This window comes from Scyliorhinus canicula, chromosome 7, assembly GCF_902713615.1.
Source record: "Scyliorhinus canicula chromosome 7, sScyCan1.1, whole genome shotgun sequence".
Lineage (NCBI taxonomy): Eukaryota > Metazoa > Chordata > Chondrichthyes > Carcharhiniformes > Scyliorhinidae > Scyliorhinus > Scyliorhinus canicula.
The window spans coordinates 51,075,522-51,095,119 of record NC_052152.1 but is presented as its reverse complement, the minus strand read 5'-3'; the positions used below and the strand labels follow the sequence as shown (position 1 = coordinate 51,095,119).

Here is a 19,598-nt window from a genome sequence, read left to right as displayed (position 1 = left end):
CAGTGAGAACTTAAATCACCAGCTGAAGTCCTTAGCAGAAATGTAACATTGAATGACAAAGCAAGTGAGATCCTGAGAACCATGCAGGCTCATCCTTCACATTAAAGGTAAGAGAAAATGGTGTGACGCGAAGGTTGGCTGATGTGGCTTGTGGGCTCACCTGTCGCTTAAAAGGGAAATGAAAATGGTGTGTCGCTAAGGTCGGCCAGCTGGTAAAATTGGGTCCCGGGGAAAATAAGTTTGAAAAACACTGATCTATCTCACTAGTGTGGAGAAAATAAATTGTACTTCCACAAATATTGCATCGTCCTGACTGACATCCTAAATTATCAGTTGAATAATCTACCAGTCAAACACACTTACAGCCATGAATAACATTAGGTGTTATTTGTAAAATTCCCAGCCACCAAGAAAAGATTTTTGCAAGTCAATGGGTCAAAATTAGACTTCAGATTAAAGCCAATTCCACTGGTTAAATGGACAAGGACCAGATGGGCCCATCACCTGGGAAAATGTGATCCAGTATGGGTGTGATACCTACAAATTATAAACAACAGATTGCAGAGAGGAAGGAGAAAATTGTTGAAGAAAAATCTGTGCACGAGTTAGCTGGGGTGCTATGCAGATCTAATTGCCTCACTATGAGAAAAATGTTATTGCACTGGAAAAGGTGCAGAGGAGATTCACCAGAATGTTGCCTGGGCTTCAGCGTTTCAGCTGTGAAGAGAGGCTGGTTAGGCTGGAGTTGTTTTCCTTCGAGCGCAAGGCTGAGGGGGGACCTGTTTGAGGTGTGCAAAATTCTGTGGGGCAAAGATAGGGTAGATAGGAAGAAACTTTTAGTAGAGGGGTCAATAATCATGAGGCATAGATTCAAGGTGAGGAGCAGGGGATTTGAGGAAAACCATTTTTCACCCAGAGAGTGGTGGGAATCTGGAACTCTCTGCCTGAAAGGATGGTAGAGGCAGGAACACTCACAACATTTAAGAAACATTTAAATGAATACTTGAAACTCCATTACATACAAGGCTATGGACAAAGTGCTGGATAATGGATTTAGAATATATAGGTGCTTGATAGCCATGCAGACAATAGACCGAAGGGCCGCCTCTGATTCTAAATGCTTATTTATTGTCAGAAATGGTTTAAATTAATACTGGTGATTAAATGATAAATTGCTTGAGCTTTACTTGTAAGTGTTTCTTTTACAATACTTGCTGGAATGATTGAGAATTTGTTCTTGAATTTGTGTTTTGCGTTTAAGTCGAGGAAAATCGGCACGGACTGGTAAAGTGTCGGTCATGTTGGACTAACTTGATTTGAATTTTTTTGAGGAGATGGCAAGCAGGGTACAGTATGGTGGATGTGATCTGCTTTGACTTCAACAAACTTTTGGCAAGGTCGCACGTGGCAGTCTGTTTAAGAAATATAAGTCTTTGGATGCAGGGAAGAGTAGTACAGCAAAACACGGTACAATACAATAAATTGCAGGATACTGAATGGTGTGGAGGAACAAGGACTTTGGAGTATGTCTAGAAACAGAGGACACAATCTCAGACTAAAGGAAAAATCCTTTAAAACAGATGAGGAGGAATTTCTTCAGCCAGAGAATTGTGAATCTGTGAAGCTCTTTGCCGCAGAAGGGTGTGGAGGCCAAATCACTGAGTGTCTTTAAGATAGATAGATAGGTTCTTAATTAATAAGGGGATCAGGGGTTATGGGGAGAAGGCAGGAGAATGGTGATGATAAAAATATCAGCCATGATTGAATGGCAGAGCAGATTCGATGGACAGAGTGGCCTAAGTCTGCTCCTTTGTCTTATGGTCTTGTGTCTACACATACTTGGAAGGTGGTAGGACAGGTTGATAAGGTGGTTCAAAGACATATGGCATGCTTTCCTTTATTAGTTGGTGCATGCAGCATAAGAGTAGGGTAACTAAAACTAGTTAACCCACAGCTTGAGTACTGTGTAAACCTCTGGTTACCACATTACAGGAAATATGTGACTGCATTTGAGAGGATGCAAAGAAGACTTACAACGATGTTATCAGGACTGGAAAATTTTAGCTGTGAAGAAAGGTAGGATCTCTGAGATTTTAAAAGGCTCTCCTCTCAGCACAGAGCCTCGCTAGCTTTGAATCTGTAATGGAGAAAGAGCTGTAGTCCTGATTTTACGATGTGTACATTGTGCTACTGCCCTCCGCTGTGTCTTAAATTTTCTGTGATTTCAATGAAAATAATCATCTTGAATTCCCATCTTGAATTACCTTTCCTATAAAGAAATCTAGTTGCCTTGTTTCAGTTTCTCTTCCTATTTAAATCTCTACGATCTTGATTATAATTGCTATTTTTAGTTGCAATGATTGATGTACAATGAACATGTTCAATTTTGGCCGAGTATGTTCTCTGGGCGCCGATAGATCTTTCTAATGAAGCTACCATCAAATTATATACCTGTGAATACAACCTTTTTTGGTGGTCCCTCAGTTCCTTACTTTCAATCTATCTTTCTTGCAAATTTGTTAAGCCATTCCCTTTGGGTTGCACTGAATTTCTAGTCCATTCATATAAACCCCTTCTCTGTGCTCTTCAGTGACACTTTAAGCATCTTGTTTCCTTGCAGCTCTGAAGTGTAACCAACAGTGAATGCCATTTGCTTTTAATGGGTCCACTGTGGATTTATTTTTCCTCTGTTGACATAGAATCATAGAATCCCTACAGTCCAGAAGGAGATCATTCAGTCCATTGAATCTGCACTGGCACTCTGAAAGAGTAGTCCACCCAAGCCCATATCCCACCCTATCCCAATAGCCCCTTAACCTAACCTACATGTCTTTGGACACTTAAGGGGCAATTTAGAATGGCGAATCCACCTAATTCTGACTTATCTTGGACGTTATAAATTTTACTGGAATTCCCATATCTTCTCTATTTCCAAAACCGTGTTTGAGAAATTGAGCTTCCTTTGCAAAAAATGGATTGTGCCTCAGATGATCCCCTCTTACTATTAGACCCTCTTCTGTCTGTTTTTTCCCCCAATACTGCTATGGTCATTGCTCTTCCAATGTTTTTCTTGGTACTTTGTAACCTCTACGTATGTTTTATGAAATAGTTTTCTTGAGTATGGGTATCAACATGCTGGGGTGGCATAGTGGTTAGCACTGCTGCTTCACAGCGCCAGGGACCCAGGTTCAATTCCAGCCTTGGGTGACTGTGTGGAGTTTGCACGTTCTCCCCATGTCTGCATGGGTTTCCTCCGGGTGCTCCGGTTTCCTCCCACAGCCCAAAAGATGTGCAGGTTAGGTGGATTGGGACTGGCTATTCTAAATTGCCCCTTCATCTCCAGTGATATACAGGTTAGGTGGAGCTACAGGGCTAGGACAGGAGAGTGGGCCTAGGTGGGATGTTCTTTCGGAGGGGAGGTGAAGACTTGATGGGCCGAATGGCCTTCTGCACTGGGATTCTATGAACATACACTTACTCCAATTACTCCAATAGTCTTTCCAGGACTTAAATCTGTGGAATTTCTTCCTTCCCCGTGTTTATTTGATCTGTTCCAACTTCAAGCTTTTAAAATCCAAATTCGGTGTCATGTAATCACTATCATATACATGGTATATATTGTAACACCACCAATGGTGTTGTGCTGGGATCTTTGCAGTTGGGGAATTTAAACACCATTTTACATGGGAGTTACGGCAAACATAATAATGACTGTATATTTGTTGTTGCAAAGTCTGTTTCACGTAGGTGAGATGCTTCAAAATAATAAGTAAATCAAACAAAACACAAAACTAGTTCTTTGTTGAGCGCTATCTTTACAGTGATTATCTTCCCGATATATTTAACCAGGTAGCTAAGCTATTTACCAGTGCAATCAAACCAAATCAGAAAGAGAGTCTCTTGGTCTGCATTAAGTTAAGGTCCTATGGTTCTCAGCCATCACCCGTTCGAATTCCAATTCAAAGTCACACACACCATGCAAACATGGGATTAAGTAATGTTCAACCCAGTTGGAAAACTATTTGCTTCTGTTAGTGATTAATATACCATCTTTGGATTTCAGGAGGATTAATATGGTGATGGGTGGATGCAATGTCCTCCTTATCTCATCATGCATAGTATGTAGATTTCTGTTGTCACAGCTAGTTTGGAATTCTTACATTGGTTGATCTATGTTTATCTGCCTGTGGCATAACTACTTTGGCTACTTTCAATTTATGCAGTGTTCGAGTTTGTTGGGTTTATGTTGTGCATCAAATATTTTTTTTGCTTCAATGACATGTCATCACAGTTGACTTGGTCTCAAACCAGTTGTGGTTCTGCCTTTACTAAATGTTGCTGCTGATCTTTGATAAATTATTGACCGTGGTGATTTCCAAGCTGCTTTACCCATGTTGACATATCCTGATCTTTGTTGGGTAGCATTTTCTCAAATAGAACATAGAACAGTACAGCACAGAACAGGCCCTTCGGCCCTCGATGTTGTGCCGAACAATGATCACCCCACTTAAACCCACGTAACCTGTATACCCGTAACCCAACAATCCGCCCATTATCCTTACACTACGGGCAATTTAGCATGGCCAATCCACCTAACCCGCACATCTTTGGACTGTGGGAGGAAACCGGAGCACCCGGAGGAAACCCACGCGCACACGGGGAGGACGTGCAGACTCCACACAGACAGTGACCCAGCCGGGAATCGAACCTGGGACCCTGGAGCTGTGAAGCATTGATGCTAACCACCATGCTACCGTGAGGCCCCAATGTTCTGGTACTGGATGGGGTTGACGGGCAGTCATGTTTAGAGCTGTGAAACCTTTGGGGTTGCAACTTTGCAACTGACGTGATCAGTTTTGGAGTTGCTGTGGCAGGCGTGGGTATATGGAACACTGGGAAAATCGCTTCTTGTGACAATTGGGTCAAGTTGGTGCCAATGCCAAGACCTTGGATGACGCCGTGCCACGTGCATTGAAATCAGGACATTCTATAGAATTAATTTCTGTCTGACGTATTTGGCACAGATGATGTTGAAAGTGCCTTTGTCAGATCGACACAAAAGATGAGGAATTCAGAAGTTGCTACGGTGGCTCAATTGACTGCATCAGTTTGTTGCTGACTGCAATGCCGACACTGCTCACGATCTCCACTTTTGACATGTCAAGAAGGTACCTAACCTATATAGAGCTTGTATTGGCGAATCATTTTTTTTCTAAAGCGGCAAATCCGGCATCAAATTTGCATAGCTCATTGTATATAGTGGGGGTCCTTACATACACTTAACTGTAGAATATGGCTCATGGTTCATGCTAAGGCACGTAATCCTGACATTGCAGCTTCTTGACCCTGTAAGCTAATATACTGAGAACAGCCAAAAGCCTATACAGCACAGTGGTACAGTGGTTAGAACTGCTACCTCACAGCACCAGGGACCTGGGTTTGAATTCAACCTTGGGTGACTGTGGAGTTTGCATTTCTTCTAGTGTCTGACTACTTGAGTTTCCTTTGGGTGCTCCGGTTTCCTCCCACAGTCCAAAGATGTACAGGTTAAGTATTCAAAGTTTAGATAGGGTTGCGGGGATAGGACGGGGGAGTGGGCCTGGGTGGCGTTCTTTTGGATGGTCGATGCAGACTTGATTGCCCAAATGATCTCCTGCTGCACTGTGGGGATGCTACGATTGGGGAAATGGTCAATTGCACAAGTTGCAGGAAAGTGTTTGCCTGCCAAATAGGACTCCACTCCAGATTTAGTGTCAGGTTTACCCCATAATGTTTAACTCTTGATGTTGTTAATGTTAAAAGTTCATTGAATGAAGTTAAATGTAAAAAAACAGTTGCGAACTGCAGAATTCACAGATGGTTTGAATGACCATGATGAGGCAACATTTCTCAAAATTAAAAAATTCTTTAAAGAGTGCTGTTGACATTAAGTATTGAATTAGCAGATGATGTTCTGGTACTGCAGGTAACGTACTTTCTCTTGCTTTGATGCTTAAGTATGAAAAAATCCGTTGGGGAAAACAGTTCTATCACACCGTGACAGCATCAGAGTTTGTACAAGTTTCACTCTGGTGTTTAGTACCATACTGAATAATTTGGGCTGTATGACTTTGTAGCAGTAACCAGAACTTCTTTATTTGTTTGGGCCAATTAATTGAATAATCTCCACTGTTTCATCTGAGAATCTTCATACCAAGGAACACCTTCAGCAGCAACTGGACAGACTCTCCATGACTTGATGATCCGTGTCTTGAAAACAAATGTCATGGTCCAGGATGTGGCCACATTGCTATCAGTCAGCATTGACAATGAAACCCTGGAGATTGTTCATGCATCATATCTACGATCACGAGCAATCTATCATTTGATGCTGGAATCAACATAAATTGAGAAAGTTGCAGTTGTTATGCCCAAGCTGAGTAAGAGAGTGAGGGCCAACAACAAACCGACTTATAACACCAAACTGCGAGTCTACCAACCCTATGCACCCGACACACTCCTGGAAATCTGTGCTAGGTAGGAGAAAAGACTGAGCAGTTTCTACCTGTGCAGTCTCGGACATATCCTCGGCCATCTATTGGCTGGACAAGTTCACCAACACAGATGTTGGAGGATGCTAATTCCATCAGTTTACACAAATGATATCTGTGCTGGCTTGGCCGGGTTTGCTGGATGGATGGTGGCCATATACCCAAAAACCTTCTTTACAGTGAATGGCCATTGGGTCAAGACTTGCTGGGCATCCACATCTCCACCACAAGGACACCTCCAAGCAAGATATAACGATAGTGATCATTGACACGAACAACTCGGAGACAGTTGCTAATGGCCATGACCCTTGGAGACTGACTGGAAGGACATTGGAAGAGGTGAGCAGAAACAGAAAGCTCACCTGGCCAAGAGAAAATGGAGGCCAGTGAATTGGCCACCTTCTCAGGTCATTATTTTCCTCTACAGCAAATGTGGTAGAAAATATTGGGGTGCTTGAGCCACACCAGGTGATGCTTTAATGAGTTGGCTGCCACAGTGCAAACCATTGTTTTGAGATGGAACAAACTGACTTGTTTCATCCTTGGTATTTTTTCTCGTTGCCCAGTTTTTCTCTCTCTCTCTTTCTCCCCTCTGCCACCACCCATTTCTGTGTGGCTGAATGTGTTTTCACATTGAAACAACTTATCCCTTGACCACCTTTCACTTCCTCCATATATAAGGTATTGCTATGGGAACCCACATGGGTCCTAGTTATGCCTACTTTTTGTGGGATATATGGAACATTTCTAGTTCCAGTTCTACTCTAGTCCCCTCACTACTTTTTTACCAATGCATTGACAATTGCATCGGTGCTGTTTCCTAGTCTTGATGTAATCTGGAAAAAGTCAGCAACTTTGCTTCAAATCTGCAGCCTTCCCTCGCATTCACATGGTCCATCTCTCTCCTGCCCATCTTTTCTCAAGTTTTCTATCCTTATTTCTGAGGAAAGCCTGTCAGCCAGTATCTGCTAAAGATTCATTCTCACAGCTATGTTGATTGCACTTTCTTCAAACTGACTTCCTTTATAGAAGCTCTATTCCATTCTCCCAGTTTCTTTGTCTCTGTTGTATCTGTTTTGATGATGCAATTTTCCATACCTATGCTTGCGATATGTCTTTATTTTTCCTCAACCAAGAATTTTCATCACTCCAAGATAAGGCTCCCTTGTCCTCATCTTTCACCTCCCCATCCTCCACATTGAATTACATTCTTCGCTGTCATAGTGTGGGGCTCTTATTTTACTTTCTAATAAGAATTGGTAATTCGGTTGGTGGGAGGTATCAAAAATTATTGAGAAACTTAAACATGGAATTGGGAGGGCTAGGGCAGCACTGTAGCACAGTGGTTAGCACTGTTGCTTCACAGCACCAGGGTCCCAGGTTTGATTCCTGGCTTGGATCACTGTCTGTGTGGAGTTTGCACGTTCTCCCCGTGTTTGTGTGAGTTTCTTCCAGGTGCTCAGGTTTCCTCCCACAAGTCCTGAAAGACATGAATGTTAGATGAATTGGACATTTTGAATTCTCCCTCTATGTACTCGAACAGGTGCTGGAGTGTGGCGACTAGGGGATTTTCACAGTAATTTCATTGCAGGGTAAAGCCTACTTGTGACAATAATAAAGATTATTATTATTAATAAAAGGGGCCATGAAATGTCTTTAGCAAACAGCGTCGAGGGGAATCCCAAGGAATTTTATGCATATATTATGAGCAAGAGGGTAGCAAAAGAAAGAGTAGGCCCACTCCAGGACAGTGGAGGGAAGTTATGCATTGTACTGCAACAAGTGGGTGAAATCCTTAATGAGTACTTTGTATGGGTAGTCACTAGGAAACAGGACCTGACGGCTGTTGAGGTCTGGGATAGGTGTGTGAACGATCTTGAGAACGTCAATATATCAAAGGAGGAAGTGTTGAGTATTCTAAATTGCATTAAGGTAAACAAGTCCCCAGGGCCAGATTGGATCTATCCCAGGTTGCTGCGGGAGGCAAGGGGGAGAGAAATAACTGGGGCCTTAACAGATACCTTCACATCCTCTTTGATCACAGGCGAGGTTCCAGAGGACTGGAGAATAGCCAATGTTATTCCCTTGTTTAAGGAAGGAAGCAGGGATAATCCAGCATATTATAGGTCGGTGAGCTCAGATCAAATTAGACGTGATCTTGTTGAATGATGAAGCAGGCTCGATGGGGTCAAATGGCCTACTTCTGCTCTTGCTTATATGTTTGTATTGACATTTCTTCTGGACACATGTTTTGTTTCTTTACTTGAATCTTACTATGAAAGAGAATTCAGAGAGGCTGAGAAAGAAAAGAACAGACGTAAACCTTTGTGAGCTGAGCCTCACTTTGGGTTATTTCTGAGAGAATTGAATGTCTAGACCATGTAAAGTAGATCTGTGAAGTTTGTTTTCGGTTGTATTAAAAGGAAAAGATGAATGTTCTGTTTTGTGGTTTAAAGTATAAATTGCCTACTAAGGTAGTTTTTAGTTGATACTTCTTTCAATCTTTTGTTACAATAGAAGTCTTAAAACTTGAAATCTTGTCATGTCATTCTTTCAGGTCTTAACTAGAAGTTTGAATTTCTTTTTAAAAGTTGTCCGTCTCTACAGAGATTATAATGACTTAAACTTGAAATTTTAACTCTGTTCCTCTCCCCTCAGGTACAGCCAGACACTGCGTACTTGCAGTATTTTCTGGTTCCATCTTGTGTTTGTCGCTATATTTATATTTGTTTAGAGAATCAAGTTTTGGTCAATGGATTGTTTTTTTTAATGGAAAATATGGTAAAATATCTGGTTAAAGACAAAAACCTAGCGATAAAGTAGAATTTTGGTCCCTTGTGAACACTGTGACCTAACTTAATAATTACTGCAACAATTATCTCTGCTGTTGAAATCTTTTTTCTGGAACGTAGCAATGTATATTTACTTCAGATTATTATCTGTAAATGACAGCAAGGTTACACTTATAATTTTTTTTTAACCATTGTACTGTTAATAGATCTATTACTGACAATATGTTTTCACTGTGTTCCTCAGAGAAGAAGAGGAGCAGCTTCGTAAAATGATTAGGGCAGATCATGAGAGGGCCCTGGAAGAGGCAAAGGAAAAACTGAAAAAATCCAAAGATCAAATCCGAGCTGAGATTCAGACAGAGAAAAATCGAGTGGCCCAAGATATGAAAAAAAGAGAAGGCAAACAACTACCACATGTACCTATCCCAAAACTGGTAGGAATCAATAATGGGGACCCAGGTGATCCAGACACCAGAGAGAAACAAGAGAAGATTAAAGAGGTATGTGAGAAGCATCAATAAGTACATTGTTTAAATTGAGATGGTAGTAGCTTTAATCAGTTTCCTTCTAACATATTGCATCTCTTATATTTACCTGAAGATGGTGGTAAACTGGATTCTGCACAGGCCAAGGGCCTACACATGCAAACTATTATTCACAGGATGAATGGTGTCAGTTGTGTCTCCGTTGGAAACACACTCCTCCTGAGGTCCATGGGTGCGTATTCCACCCTAGAGACTTGAGCCAATAATTTGGACATAATCCAGAACAGTATTGAGGGAGTGCTTGTTTCATAGGTGTTTTTTTTCTGAATTGGTAAATCAAGGCCCCATTAATTGAATATAAAACATTCCATGGCTTTATTCAAAGAGCAGAGTAGTTCACCCCAATGTCTTGGCCAATAGTCCCTCAACCAACATCATTAAAACGGATTTGTGGCAGAATTTACTGTTGCCAGTGACCCCGCTTATTTATTTTCCATGACTATTCACACTGGAAATTCAAGTAATTTAGAGTTTAAAATGTGGTGCCCTCTAGCGGGTAAGAATCTGTATGACTCATTGATTGTTTTGTTCCTGTTCGGTTTATATTAGTAAAAATTGATCTGTTTATTGTAGACAAAGTCGCACAGTCTGGTGGTCAGTGTCTGAAGACTAGGGGAGGTCATATAACATGAGTGTATTTTTTAACATTAATGTTTTATGGGTGCAGCAAGGTTTCTTTTATGGAAATGTTCCTTTGTGTAGCTCATGAGAGAAATATCTAATGCAGCCTAAAGAAAAAGAGCTATTTTTGAATTGATTATGCATATTTCTATAACTTAAATTTAATTTAAATACTATCAATAGTGTAAGGTCCACACAGTTATTATCTAAAATGTAAAATGACTGAAAATGAGAGAATTGGACGGCATGGTTGCACAGTGATTAGCACTGTTGTTTCACAGCGCCAGGGTCCCAGATTTGATTCCCGGCTTGGGTCACTGTCTGTGCGGAGTCTGCATATTTCCGTGTCTGCGTGGATTTCCTCCAGATGCTCCAGTTTCCTCCCACAAGTCCCGAAAGACGTGCTGTTAGGTAATTTGGACATTCTGAATTCTCCCTCAGTGTACCTGAACAGGTAATAATGTGGTGACTAGGGGCTTTTCACAGTAACTTTGTTGCATTATTAATGTAAGCCTACTTGTGACAATAAAGATTATTTTTTAAAAAAGTAATGGAAAGATATTTACAATAGTTAGAAAATATAGAAATTTCTTTAAATTTTAATATTTTACATTCCTGAAAAAGTACTCTTGACATTACTAACAATCTGCAGCAAACGGGCTATTTGCTTCACAGAGTTTTATATTCATATTTCACTCATACAATACAGATATTGTAGTCATTAAACAGTAAATATTGCTACCATTGTTGGGTGTAGGAAATGTCATACATAGAAGAACTGCCAAAATGCCTGTTTGGCTTCTTCCCATTCTCTCCCAACCCCTTAAGAAAAAATGTAATGAACAAAATTTTAATACAAGGTTTTGGAAGTAAAGTGCAAAGGGCACTGAATTTCCCAGTGATATCTAGCAATGGTGTTATGTTGCTGTCACAATGGATGCTGAGTATTCACTTGTATTAGTTTTTAAACAAAGACAACATGCCACTGCTTGTTTTTTGTATCTGCCTTCCTAGTCAGGTGAGACAGTTCAGTTGGTTGGATGACTGAGTACAATTGAGATAAAGCTGAAATTAAAATATGAATCTATCTCTGTGGTGTTGGAGTGCCCTGATGCTCAACCTGTTAATGTTATTGCAATGTTTAATGCAATTTTGTTCAGTTACAGACATTTAAAAAAAATAAAAATAAATCAAATGTGGATTAGAAATTCATGCAAACTCTACATAAGAACTGGATGGCAGGTGGTGCAGTGGTTAGCACTGGGACTCCGGTGCTAAAGACCCGGGTTCGAATCCCGTCCCTGGGTCACCGTCTGTATGGAGTTTGCACATTCTCCCCGTGTCTGCATGGGCTTCACCCCCACAACACAAAAGATGTGCAGGTTAGGTGGATTGGCCACGCTAAATTGCCCCTTAATTGGAAAAAAAAATAATTGGGTACTCTAAATTTATTAAAATTAAACTCTTACATAAGAACATAAATTGGAGCAATTAGCTTTCAAAATGGGGGTGTTGAGAGCGAATTTGCCAGCAAAATTGCCCAAAAGACCAGCAATAAATTCAATCATCGGGCGCCCGGTGAAAGGAAGAGATGAGACATAATTTGTGATGGGAGAAGAAGCAAGGGCAGGAGACCCAGGTCCAGATGGACCTGGGTTAATTCTATGACGGACTAGTGGCGCTCGCAGTAAGCGTGGAGGCTTTATCTCCTTTTGCACCTTGACTGAAATCCTTGCTTTCAGTCTGACTTCCAAATTATCCCCTCTCCCTCTGGAAGCAATGCATGGTGGGATTTCTTAAGCTCCACAGAGATCCCCGCTTCTATCCAACCCAAAAATGTATACCATACTCGAGGTGCAGTCTCATCAATGTCTTTGGAGTCACTTGGTGTTGAAATTTAAAATTGTTGGGTTATATTTTTTAGAAATTTGTTTTATTCACTTTAATTGCAGAACAATTATAAAATTAGGTGAAGAATTAATTTTATCCTGTTGCAGATGATGAAGCATGCTTGGGGCAACTATAGACAGTATGCTTGGGGGCACAATGAGTTAAAACCACTTTCCAGGAAGGGCCATACCACCAATATATTTGGTAAGTGTCTGGATATTTATTTATTCAACTGTAGCTTGCTTTTCACATGCTAACCTTTTGCCATTGGAAATTTGGACAATGTGATGTCTTGCTTTTAGTTCAAGCACTTTAGAGACCAATTCCAATGCGCTTTATGGAAGCAAATTACTGCGGATGCTGAAAATGCAGGAAATACTCAACAGTCAAGTAGCATCTGCAGAGAGGGAATTAGTTAGTGTTGCATCATCAATAGGTCATCAACCTGAAACATTAGCTTTATCCACAAATGCTGCCTAACCCCCTGAGTATTTCAGCATTTACCATCTTCAGCTGAAGTGTGCTTTACTTAATTGTGACTATGATGTAATGATTGAATACTATAAACTAGTTTATTTACAAGATGAGCATCATTTAAGGATGGAGGGCGAAGTAAGGTAACTGCAGACCTGCTAGTTTAGCATAATTTGTGGAGGATCTACTAATTATTAGCAGAAATGGGAGCATACAGAATTGGAGGACTCCATAGAAAACCAACTCAGACTATCCAATCTTTCCTAATGGCCAATTCCTCATTCCTTGCAAAATCTTCTTCTGTACAGTACGCTTCTCTATGGTCACATCCTTCCTTTAATACAGTGACCAGATCTACATTGTTCTTCTTTTACGTCCTATCTCCCAACCACTTACTGACCTACGTCACAAGGTGGACTGCGGGAAGCTGGAAATTTGTAAAATAATGAGGGACCAACATGGTGGGCTAGGAAGGACTTATTTCCATTAGCAGACACTTCAATAACGAAAGGAAACAAATTTAAAGTAATTGCTGGGGGAAGAGTGTTTTTCAGGTGTGTTAACCATCAAGTTGACCAGCTTAAATATATCAAGGAATATTTTAACTTGTAAAAAATCGCATTTAAAATGCTGTTTTTGCATTGGGTCATTTGCAAATGAGTTTGAGCTAGACTCAGTGGGGCAGGGTGGGGTTGGGGTCAGGGGTAGACAAACATTTCAGAACTGCTGCAGTTTGCAGCTTTTGTTTTGTTCGTTCATGAGATGGAGGGCCAGCATTTATTGCCATGAGGGCATTTAAGAGTCAACCACGTTACACTGAATCTGGAGTCACATGTAGGCAAGACTGGGTAAGATTTCCTTCCTTAAAAACATTAATGAACCAGATGTGTTTTTACAACAAATCTGTAATGGTTTTATGGTCATTATTAGACTTTTAATTCCAGATTTTTTTATTGAATTCAAATTTTCTCATCTGCCATGGTGGGATTCCTCAATCGTCATGTGGGATTCGAACCCAAGTTCGAATTACCCTGTGTCTCTGGATTATAGTGCAGCAACAATACCACTACGCCACTGCCTCCCCATGCCCAAAATTGAACCTCTACCTCACACTCTTATGGTTCACAGGCGAGGGTCGAGAATGCTACCTGAACCAAGGAGATCTGGCATTTGAACCAAGGCTTTAACTGAGGAAACATTAAAATGTACTCGCTTACAATGGCAAAAGTTTACAGGGACGATGATTATGAGAAGTTGTTTTATTTAACCCTTGTTTAAGGTATTTTCAAGATAGTAACCATCTAATATGGTGAAGCTCATTTAAACCCCAAAGACTAATACAAAGAAAACGCAGCATTGATTATAATAAAACTTAGCACAATGGAAGAGTTAGTTGTGACCAGCAGTGGATATGATAAATGTATTTATTTATTAAACATCAGATGAACCCCATTAATCAAAAGTTGTCCAACCTCATGAGAACTTCTGAAATGGGTGCATCATTGTGGGGAAGAGCAATGGAGTAGAAACAGAAAAGTACTTTAAAGTTCTCTGAGATACAAGTTTTTGAATAATGAGCTGCCTCATTACTTCAAATACAAAAATGTCAAATTGCAGTCTCCACATCCTCGATGGTCCATGAGATAATTTTAAAGGCTCAAGAGATCAAGACTTTGGCCAGCCCTAATCAGAATAAACTGAACACAGCATAAAATAAAACAAATTGCCTTACCATCTAAACAGCGGCAACCCAAGTGAAATTAATAATATTGATACAATCCAGATGAAAGCCTCAAATAGATTAAAAAGGATCAAAATTCCCAAGAATAGATTGAGCCCAAAGTACCGAGATGGGGTAGAGGAAACTTGTGAATTATTAAACACTAGGAACTCAAGAGTAGACTGCACACAGGCTATTGGGTAGATTTTTTAAAAGCAGCTGGTCCATACATTAAAGCCCCAGCAAAACAAAGGCATGGTGGCAGAAGAGGGAATTTCCATCTGAAGGAGATGACTTCTGAAATAGAAAGTCAAGATGTGTTCTGTACATGAATGTGCATAAGGAATTGACAAGTTCTTCACAAGTAGTTACGAGCTACGTTCAGTGTCATGGTGGGTAGAAAACAGCAGAAGTTGTATCAGGGGAGGGAAAAGCACGGAGAGGTTCCTCAGGGATCAATGTTGGAATGTCGATTGTTTCCAATTTACATCAATGACTTGAAACCTGAATGTTACTGCAAATTTGTAGGTAATACTAAACAAGAGGAACAAATGATTCTGAGGTGGATATCCAAGGCAGAATTACTGTACCTCACAACTTAAGTGCCAACTGAAATTTGGATATACAACTCTATTCCTTTATCGAAGTCATACATGTATATGGCGAAAAGCTGATGTCCCGAGAGAAAATCAATTGTTACATCCCTGTGTTATAAACAATATATAATTTCAAGTTGAATTTGTATATATAAATATTTATGTGTTAAGAAGAGTAAAAATGGCTTCAGTTTCATTTAGGCATTCTTTATGAACCTTGGTACCTGTATAGAGTCATAGATGGTTATATCATGGAAACAGGTCCTTCAGCCCAGCTTGCCCAGTTTCTATCACTAAGCTAGTCCCATTTGCCCACATTTGGTCAATTTCCCTCTACTCACCCTGCCCATGTAACTGTTTTTTAAAAGACAAAATTGTACCCACCTCTAACACTACCTCTGGCAGCTCATTCCAGATGCTCACCACCCTCAGAGAAAAAAATTCTCCTCTGGTCACTTTTGTATCTCTCACCTTAAACCTAGGTCCTCCAGTTCTAGACTCCATAAGATCACCCCATAGCCTCTTGTGGCTAAAATGCCAGCTTTTTCGGTTTATTTGTGTACATCATGTGCACATTTTTAATTAAGTCTTAGAGCCCTTTAAGTTAAACAAATAAGTTAAAAGGGGTTGAAAGTTCAGTGATTCTTAAAAAAACAAGCACAAAGTAAAAAACCTTTAGTGTTATCCAGAGACAAACACAGAAAAACATGAGTTGAGAGTTCAATGTATAGGTCAGAGGGAGAAGGCAGCGATTTTTGGAAGAAAAAACTACAAGGCTGGTGGGACAGTAGTTAACTGAACAATTAGTTATGAGACTCAGTAAAGTGACCAGTTTGACAGATGTGCTGCTGGAAGACCGAGTTAAGAGAACTAATTTGTTTGCTCTGCAACTGAAGAAGCAGTGAGTTTAAAATGCAGTCTTTGGGAGTTGTGGGAGAGATACGAGTTGGGTGAGAAGCATCTAGGTGAGAAGCATCAAGTTGATGCTCAGGAATTCACTGGAAGAGAACTGTGCCAGTCCCAAGCTAGTGGTAACTCTTCACTGATTTATGTCAGCCGAGAAAGAAATGGTGAAACAGAACTGCAAACTTTTAGGATACATTGTTTGTAATCTTCTAAGATTTCATAATTGCTGGAAAGATCAGAGCAGATAGGAAGCCACAAATGTAATGTTCCTATTCAAGAAGGAGGGGAGCCAGCAAGCAGGAAACCATAGGCCAATTAGGCTAGCATCTATCATTGGGAAAATGTTGGAGTCCATTAGAACATAGAACATAGAACAGTACAGCACAGAACAGGCCCTTCGGCCCTCAATGTTGTGCCGAGCCATGATCACCCTACTCAAACCCACGTATCCACCCTATACCCGTAACCCAACAACCCCCCCTTAACCTTACTTTTATTAGGACACTACGGGCAATTTAGCATGGCCAATCCACCTAACCCGCACATCTTTGGACTGTGGGAGGAAACCGGAGCACCCGGAGGAAACCCACGCACACAGAGGGAGGACGTGCAGACTCCACACAGACAGTGACCCAGCCGGGAATCGAACCTGGGACCCTGGAGCTGTGAAGCATATATGCTAACCACCATGCTACTCTGCTGCCCCTCTGCTACTCTGCTGCCCCTGATTCCTTAATAATGCCCCCATTATTAAGGAAATTTAGAATTAAATTAAACTGAGGATGTTTAGAAAATCATAATACATTCAAACAGTCAACAGGATTTATGAAATTGTATACTGCAAATTTCTGAGTTATTTGTGGATGTAACGGGCAGGCTGGGTAAAGGAGAACTCGTAGATGTGTATTTGGATTTCCAAAAGGCATTCCATGGGTAGCCACATAAAAGGTCACTTTACATGAGTTAATATATGAGCATCACAGGACGGCGCAACATCGTGGGCCGAAGGGCCTGTACTGCGCTGTAATGTTCTATAAAGAATTGGCTGACGAACAGAAAAAGTCTGAAGGGTGGCACAGTGGTTAGCACTGCTGCCTCACAGTGACATGGACCCGGGTTCAATTCTAACCCTGGGTGACTGGAATTTGCACTTTCTCCCTGGGTTTCCTCCCACAGTCCAAAGATGTGCAGGTTAGGTTTGGTCATGCCAAATTGCCCCTTAGGGTGGGGTTGCAGTAATAAGGCGGGGGATGGGACCTAGGTAGGGTGGTCTTTTGAAGGGTCAGTGTTGACTAGATGGGCTGAATGGCTGCCCCCTGCATTGTGCGAATTCTATGATTCTATGAATAAATAACTTCCAGGTTGGCAAAATGTATCTAGTGGGGTGCACAGGTTCTCATCTTTTTACAATCTATATTAAGGACTTGGATGAAGGGGCAGAATGTATTGTAGCCACATTTTTTAATGATACAAAGAAAAGTGGAAAAGCAGCTTGTGAGGAGGACACAAAGTCTATAAGAATTCTTAAAGTTAAACGTATGGACAAAATTTGACAGATGGATATAATGTGGGGGAAAATATGAGGCTATACACTTTGACAGAAGGTAAAATAGTAAAGCAAAATATTGTTTAAATGGGGGAAACTACAGAATGTGGCGGTACAGAGGGGTCTAGATATCCTTGTATGTGAAACACATGTTTGTATGCGGATGCAGCAAGCAATTAGGAAAGTAATCGAACATTGGCCTCTTGCAAAGAAGATGGAGAATAAAATTAGTGAAGTTTTGCTATGACTACACCATTGGTGAGACCACACCTAGGGTATTATGTACAGGTTTTATCTCTTTTTTTTTAAAGGAGAGTTGTACTGTATTGGAAACGGTGCAGATTAGATTTACAAGGTTGATAGTCACTTGAAATGAAACATTAATAATTCAGTTTCTCTCCAGAGCTGCAGCCTTACCTGTTGAGTTTTTCCAGCATTTTTTGTTTTTTACTTCAGATTTCCAGCAAACACTGTACTTTGCTTCTGTGTTACTCTTTCATTAGGTTGATTCCTAGAGTGAAGGGATTTTTTAATGAAGAAAGGTTGAGCAGATTGTCCCCATACTCATTGGAATTTAGAAGAATGAGAGATAATCTTATTGAAACATATAAAATTCTGAGACAGCTTGATGGGGTATAAGCTGATAGAATTTTTCCCTTGTGGGGAAATCCAGAACCTGGGGAAATAGTTTCAGAATAAGACATTGTCTATTTAAGACACTGATAAGGAGAAATTTCTTGCCACAGAGAGTTGAGAGCTTTTGGAATTCTTCATCCCAGAGAGTTGTGGAGATTGAGCCATTGAATATATTCAAGATGAAAACTGACAGACTTTTGTAACTATTTGGGGAGCCGCGAGTTATGGGGAACAGGCAGGAAAGTGACAATTGTGACCAAGATCAGATCCACCATGATCTGATTAAAGGGTTGGTTCAGCTGAAATGCCTACTCTATTCTTAGTTCTTATGTTATATATAGTTCTGATGTTTTGTGCTGTTCTATATCTTCTTTCTCTGCCTGCACTATAATGATATTTGGTGTTACTCGCTGATAGCTGCTATCTTACTATATTTGGCAAACAACAGAAGAGAATGAAAATTGACTCAAAAAAACTATCATTGTAATGCTGCAGGTCCCTTGTATCACTCGTGCACTGAACCTTCAGTTTGGTTTGCTATACTAAACAAGGTTGCAACCTTCTGATTCGTAAGATGATGGTTTGGGCCATGGTGGTTAACTCTGTGTTTAAACATTACCTGTGTGGCTCAGGAGCCCCATTAGAGCATGGCAGTTTCTGCTGTATTTGCTGCGGAAGAAGATGGTGGGCACGGAAGATGCACAATTCATTTGTCCTGTTTTTTTTGTGGGTCCTCTTGACCAGTTGAGCTGTCCGTTTCAGCTCGCTGTTTCAATGCTCTTCCAAACAATTGCCCTCCAGAGGTCAAGGCTGTCAGTGATTATCTCCCAGCTGTTGTCATTGTCCGCCATCTTTACATCATGCTTTCAAGTGGCCTGTATGGATGATCAAGAGGTCGTGACCCAGTGGTCAATTCACTGCGCTGAAGGTCTTTGAGTTTATGACTGTCATCCATCTGATGAATGTGGTTGAGCCAGCACAGATATTGTATAATGAGTTTATGCTGATTAAATTAGCAAACCCCAGGACCTCTTGAGTTGGTGACCTTATCCTGCCAATAGATGCTCAGCATATCCTCCACATTTCTTGCAATGCTAAATCCTTAGCCAACCAGGAGTGAAAGTTGTGAAGTAATTAGTGCTAATAGAGCACATGATCTAGTGCACTGGGGGGCAGTCCTTCATTTGAATATTTGTCCAAATGGAATAGATACAAAGGAATTTCTTTTGCAGACCAACAGCTCGGCATGTAGATGAATGCAACTGGCAGCTATCAAAACTTGTGTCTTCTATCTACTCATCTTACATTTGCATACACTTTGGATCATTATACGTTAGTCTTG

At 40.7% G+C, this 19,598-nt stretch overlaps 1 protein-coding gene across 3 annotated transcripts in view; it reads left to right on the top strand.

The window, feature by feature from the left end:
* man1a2 (mannosidase, alpha, class 1A, member 2) overlaps positions 1-19,598 on the top strand; it is a 120,077-nt gene that overhangs the window by 20,027 nt on the left and 80,452 nt on the right. For 2 of the 3 annotated variants that reach the window (XM_038802008.1, XM_038802009.1), the window contains exons 2-3: positions 9,567-9,822; positions 12,486-12,582. In XM_038802008.1, the coding sequence (XP_038657936.1) occupies positions 9,567-9,822; positions 12,486-12,582 (353 nt within the window). Of the gene's footprint in view, positions 1-2,023; positions 2,077-9,566; positions 9,823-12,485; positions 12,583-19,598 lie in introns of those variants that run through there. The other variant, XM_038802010.1, reaches the window with a different exon arrangement.